The sequence below is a fragment of the Solanum lycopersicum genome, chromosome 4 (genome assembly GCF_036512215.1).
Source record: "Solanum lycopersicum chromosome 4, SLM_r2.1".
NCBI classification, from domain to species: Eukaryota; Viridiplantae; Streptophyta; class Magnoliopsida; order Solanales; family Solanaceae; genus Solanum; species Solanum lycopersicum.
This window is the reverse complement of record NC_090803.1, coordinates 61,371,864-61,377,896: the sequence shown is the minus strand read 5'-3', so window position 1 is coordinate 61,377,896 and position 6,033 is coordinate 61,371,864. Positions and strand designations below refer to the sequence as shown.

At 33.5% G+C, this 6,033-nt stretch overlaps 1 protein-coding gene across 4 annotated transcripts; it reads left to right on the top strand.

Moving 5' to 3' along the window:
- The first annotated feature begins 1,215 nt into the window (after positions 1-1,215).
- LOC101244769 (membrane-anchored ubiquitin-fold protein 3) lies at positions 1,216-5,866 on the top strand. Of its 4 annotated transcripts, none has more exons than XM_004237829.5 (3): positions 1,216-2,020; positions 4,485-4,655; positions 5,343-5,866. In XM_004237829.5, the coding sequence occupies exons 1-3, from the start codon at positions 1,891-1,893 to the stop codon at positions 5,396-5,398; spliced, it is 357 nt and encodes a 118-aa protein (XP_004237877.1). In that variant the 5' UTR covers positions 1,216-1,890; the 3' UTR covers positions 5,399-5,866. The 4 variants fall into 4 exon arrangements, with proteins under 4 accessions (XP_004237877.1, XP_069153424.1, XP_010320147.1 ...); XM_069297323.1 differs by having other exon boundaries at positions 1,227-2,020; positions 4,491-4,655; XM_010321845.4 differs by having other exon boundaries at positions 1,249-2,020; positions 4,750-5,866.
- Positions 5,867-6,033: the final 167 nt, after the last annotated feature.

Below are 6,033 nucleotides of genomic sequence, written 5' to 3'. Positions count from 1 at the left end.
AAAGTCATTCTTTTTTAAACAAACTAAAAAGAAAATAGAGACATTTTTTTTAAACGAAGTGAATATCATCTTTAGAAAATTTTCTTATTTTAAGTAGGAAAATTATTTTTCCTATTTTTTTAAAAATTATTGTTTTTAAAGTTTTGATCAATTGAATATGAAAAAATTGACTTTTAATACTTTCTTATTCTTTAGATTCTAGTTTATTATATACATAATGTTTAATCATCTTCCCATATTTTCAAAAAATTGATCAACGAATTTAATCAACTTTTTAAGGGTTAGAACAATACTTGTGTTAGGTTGTTTGCATCTAAATTAATTTTATATGATAGTTATCATTTTTTTATTAGCATTAAATATTAGATAAATCTGTTAAATAACGCTAAAATAAATTATCAATATTTTTTTTATTTTTGCTAAAATTATTTAAAGCTACATAACTCCCGACTAACTTAATTAACGACTAAATCACACTCGTAGCTACAAATTGACTCCTTAATTTTAGTCAATTTATGAACCGATGAATTGTTTTCAAAAACTTGATTGAAATATTATATGCGATTTCTGAGGATTTTCGGTTATCCATATCTGTGTGTTCTTACTCAATTTATGTACTAAAGTTTATCAGATTTCCCTACTCAATTTTTTTCCTTTTTCATCGCCCCTTATTTAGATGATTGTCACTCATTATATTAGATTGAATTGTTACTTAAATTTTGTTATATCACTTCATTGTTAGATAACAACAAAAAGTTTCGAGGTAACAACACTTAGAGCCTATTTGGCTCAGCTTAAAAGCTGGTCAAACTGACTTAAAAATTGATGTTTGACTTATTTAGCTGTTTAGCAACACTCAAAATAACTTATTTTAAGTTTAAAAAAAAAACTTATTTTAAGTCAAAAGTTAAAAGATGGGGTAGGGTGCTTTTTTTTTTAGCTTATAAGCTGTTTTAAGTCGACCACATTTTTATCTTTTTCCCCGTAATATTTTTATACAATCTCCAAATTACCCACATAACCCTAACATCTCTTTCTTCCATTTTTCCCTTTTCACGTTTGACATAACAATTTCAGCACTTTTATCCAAACGCGTGACTGTTTATTTTAAAAATAAGTTTCAACACTTTCAAAAGTACTTTTTTAAAGCTGAATTTATTAAGCCCATCCAAACGGGCTTCTTTTATCAAGGGGTGATATTGCCAAATCTAAAACATAAAGGATGTGAATGTAATTAACCTATTTTCTGAACGCGTCGGTTTGTAGTGAATTTTACTGAATTACCAAAAATGGAAGAAGAACAAGTAAGAAGCATCGCTTTACAAATCATTATATTTTTCTTCCTGTAAAGATTCACGTTAAACTTTCCAATTTGATCTCCTCTTCTTCTTCTTTTTTCTACTTTTCTTTCAACATCAAGCAATTTATAGCACCCAAGAAACAAACAAGTTTCTCACTCTTTAAGCTGACCCATAGATTTTTTGATTGATTCATCTTCTCTGATTCTTTTATTTTCTCATATTTCCATTTCTTGAAGCTCTTCTAAGAAAAACCCACAAAAAATGATTCATTTCTGAAATCAATCACTCTGTTTTCTTGGTTATTTGGGTATTGAGGGATTTGAATTTTTTATTTTCTTTCCAAAGTTGCAATCTTTTCAGTGTATTGTTATTTGGGGGTTTTCTTGATTTGGGTTGGAAAAAAGGGGTGAATCAAAAAGTTGGTTTTTGAGATTTTCTTGGATTTGGGTGTTGTGGGTATTGGTTAAAATTGAGTCTTTTGTTCATTTAAGTTTTTGATCTGTTGGGGGTATTCTTGGAAGTTTGTGGTTGTTGTTTGGTGAATTGATGAGAGTTTGAAGTGGATTGGTGATTGTGAGAGATTGTTTGAATGGCTTTAAAAGAGTTGATTGAGATCAAGTTCAGGCTTGCTGATGGCAGTGATATTGGACCCAACAAGTATACACCTGCCACCACAGTGGGTTCTCTTAAAGAAAAGATAATTGCCCAGTGGCCCAAAGGTTTTCATTTTCTCTTAACTTTTACTGATTATGTGAATTCAGGGCAGTTAGGTTCATGTTAAAGATACTTGTTTTTTTAGCGTTTTTATCCAGCTCTTCTTTGGGTGCATAACTTGTTTGCTTGTTGGATATTTTGGTGTTTGGATTTAGAACTTAGTGCTTCTGTTTTCAGAATCAACATATTTTGTTCTGATGAGAATCTTTCTTGTATTTTCGTATTCTTAGATTTCTGTTTCTATTGGTTGATTATTAGTATTGTATTTTCTTGTTGTTGTCCTGCTTATTGCTGTTGTTGTCGTCGTCTTTTTCATCTGTTTTGAGCTGAGGGTCTATCGAAACAGGGCTCTCTATCTTTTCAAGGCAGGGATAAGGTTTGTATACAGCATACACACTACCCTCCTCAGATTCTACTTGTTGGGTTGCACTAGGTAGGTTGTTGTTGACAATCATTCTTGTACTTTCTTGTTGCTGTTCTCTCTTGGACCAAGGGGGAGGGGGTATGCTTGGATGAATATATAAAAGGAATCTATCTCTGTAATTGAAATGGAACAGTTAATTGTTGTGTTGACTGTAGTTTCTGCCTCGTGAAAATACACATAAAGCTCGTCTTTTCAATTATAAGGATAGATTTATTTTCATCTTTTTTATGTCATGATGCAAGATTGTAAACAAGGCATATATACATGGTATGGCATCATAGATTTCCATTTGGCTTACCATTACAATAATTTTGATGCATTTTGCTATGCGAATGAATAAAGCTTTGCATTTGATTACTCTTACTTATATAATCTATGCGACTATTATTAGTGTTGAGTGTGTCTCCTGATTGGTTTTAGATATCCATGTTTGATGTGCCATGTTTTGTGAATATTTGTCTTAACCTGTTAAATTCACTTGTAGTTAGTGCTATAAGATTATGGTGTGTGCCTAATTGCTTGATATTTGTAACTTTCTGTTTATTCGTAAGAATGTGCAAGTACAGTGGAATGATATAAAGGAAATCTTAAGTTATTCGCAATATTGGTAAATTAAGCTTAGATTGTTTTATAATACATTAGAACTCTTACTTGTGGACTTCACCACCTCTTTTGCAAGAGTAGTTAGCTTCATTTTAGCAAATCTAACCCTTCGATCATCTGACAAGTCATACAAGTCAAAATATTCCTCCATAGCTGATAGCCAATCTGCAAATATTGTTGGATTGAGCTTTCCATTAAAAACTGGTAACTCCATTTTGACCTTCTTTCCCCCTGTTGTACCTGGATTTTCACAGAGGGTTCTCTTTAGGGAAGTTCTACTCAGTGGTGGTTGAGGTGTCTGCAGAGGCCCTTTCGCCACAACTCCTCTTTTTTCAGTTGGTTGGTCAAGCTGTTGAACATCTTCTCCGGTCTCTAGTCCTTCATGCGAAACAACTCGGACTGATTCTTTTTTTCCTTTTGCTGGTAAATTAGTTGGCAGCTGTGAGTTCTGCAACTCAAGAGCTCTGACATGAGTTTTTATATTCTGAACCTCTACAATTAACTTCAATAGCAACTCATCCCTTTGAATATCGGTTAGCTTCCCGCTACTAGGCATTTCCAAATGAGTTGACATGATACTGATGACCTGACGAATTAACCAAAAATGAAGAGATGGATGAGGAGAAGAAGAGAGAGATTACAAATATTTTTGAAACATCTTTGGTCCAATGTTTGCTACAATCTGAGGATAAAGAGGCATTTTATGAGGACAGTTACTTGGGGACCAAGCAAGGATAAAAGTTGTTTGTAGACTTGCTTCCTCATGATTCCATAGACTTGCTGCCAAAGTTTTGACTATTGAAGCATATAAAATACAAATACTTCATAATATTGAAGCATCTAAAGATACTATAAAACTCTAAAATACGAATTTCTGTGTCTCACTGGTGAACCTTTGAGCATATATGCACCAGATTAAGCTGAGGCAGATCCCTCTAACAACGTATATGTGAATGCACTTGCTCAGAAAATGAACTTAAACAACTTTAATGAACTTAAACAACTTTAAGGTCTAAATATTTCCCATGGGAACATGAGCTTTTGAATTTGAATCTCTTTGGTCTTCTCCGGATCTTTTTTATTTTACATTACCGTTGGCCAGTAACTTCAAATTGATGAATAGGGATATCCTCCCATAATCCCTCATATCGCTTTGAAGCCAATTAAAAAGTGTTGTATATTTGTAGACTAATGACAAGGCTCTGATAACGGTAAAGTAAATTAGGATGTTATCATTTGTTCATCTGACTGTCATATGCTTAATTTTGAAGACCATCTTAGTAAGCTACAACAGGAGCACATAAGTAGTTCTAGGTGTCTTCTCCTTCTCCACATGTTTGGTTTTAAAGGAAATTTGAATCGGAATTCACAAATGTGCTTCTCTTAGTTTCTCTATTCTTAGTCAGTTATAATTGTCTTGCTGACGATCTTTTTCATGGTAGATAAAGATTCTGGGCCAAAGACAATAAATGATGTGAAGCTTATTAATGCTGGAATGATACTTGAGAACAATAGAACACTTGGTGAATCAAGACTTCCAGTTGCTGAAGTTGCAGGAGGTGTCATCACTATGCATGTTGTTGTACGCCCACCTATGAATGAAAAAGCCCGTGGTGAGTTCACAATTTGTCGTAATTATAGAAACTCAGATCATGATTAATGTGTATCAGATAGATGCTTCAATGTATCTTCTTGTCTTTTTTGTAGTACATGACAATCATAGGACAGCCTTCCGTCAAAAATCACTGGTAGCCCGTATAGGATATTTTTGCATAACCAAGTGTCAATCAGTAGAACTGATGAGATTACCTTCTCCTGTTTTCAATTTCCTTGATGTATGTTGTTGTAGATTCTTGTTGATACAAAAATACAAATTGTTTGGTCCACTGGTACTTTTGGTACTCTATGCATATTTTGCTTGTGTCAAAACTCATCATCACCTTGTCAACCTCCTCTGAGGCCTAAAGAATTGGGGTGGAGGAAGTAATTTTTAGGTTGTAAGAAAAAAAATAGTTTGTCAAGTGTCGGATAATAGCTCCAATTCAATTTCGCAGCTATGATGCACTTTATCCGAGGGTCTTCATTTCTGTTTATGATTGTTAATTGTGCTGTTCAATAAGAGTTCAAACTTCAGTGAAGCCTGAGAGATTTATATGTTGATGTATGTTAAAGATATTTATGTTGGGAAATTTTTATGAGCTTCTGCATTTCCGTCCTTGATCTATTCATTTGATTCTTCTTTTTAGTTCTATCTTTACTGAAGCCTTCTGCTGAATGAAGATTCAATGCATTTGTTACAGGTAAACTCCAGGCCGATTCCCTGAACAAAGGCGGATGTGCATGCACAATCTTGTAATCCATCTTACCATATAACACAATTATTCCAGTTTAGTAATATTCCGTAGCTCATGGATTGTTCAGTAGTGGATCTTTGGATGCATCCAAGAAGTATGAAATGGCAAAATTTGAAGTTCAATTATCATTCAAGCTCTCTTTGCTTTACCTTAAGATTTCAGCTTGACAAACTTGCTTAGAAGGCTAAAAGGGATTTCGTGCACTGCTGTGTAGGAACTTCTGTAGGAAGTACGAAAGAACAAAAAGAACAAAAGAATTGTTCAAGATTATAGTTGGTTTGATTTCTTTAAATTTGCAATCATATAACTACTATGAAGAACTTACAAGTTCAGGCATGTGTACTTGGTTGTTGTTGCACTATTTCTTTTGTCATTGATGATCCAATGTCTATGGCATCAAACTCAACATAACAATTTATATTGTTTATGTTATTTCCCAAACAATTTATATTGTTTATGTTATTTCCCAAGTTACTCGAGCTGAGAGTCTACGAAAAATAACCTCTACCGCGTAAGGGTAAGGTCTCCATCCACATTACCCTACCCATACTCTATTTGTGTAATTACGCTGGATATGTTGTTGACGTATGTTATTTCTGAAGTAGGATATGGTACTACTTCCATCTCCAGCAATATG

Coding starts and splice junctions, on each gene's coding strand:
- LOC101244769 (XM_010321845.4), top strand. CDS start 1,891: ATGGCTTTAAAAGAGTTGATTGAGATCAAGTTCAGGCTTGCTGATGGC. Junction 2,021..4,484: donor AATTGCCCAGTGGCCCAAAG/GTTTTCATTTTC, acceptor TTTTCATGGTAG/ATAAAGATTCTGGGCCAAAG. Junction 4,656..4,749: donor TATGAATGAAAAAGCCCGTG/GTGAGTTCACAA, acceptor TCTTTTTTGTAG/TACATGACAATCATAGGACA.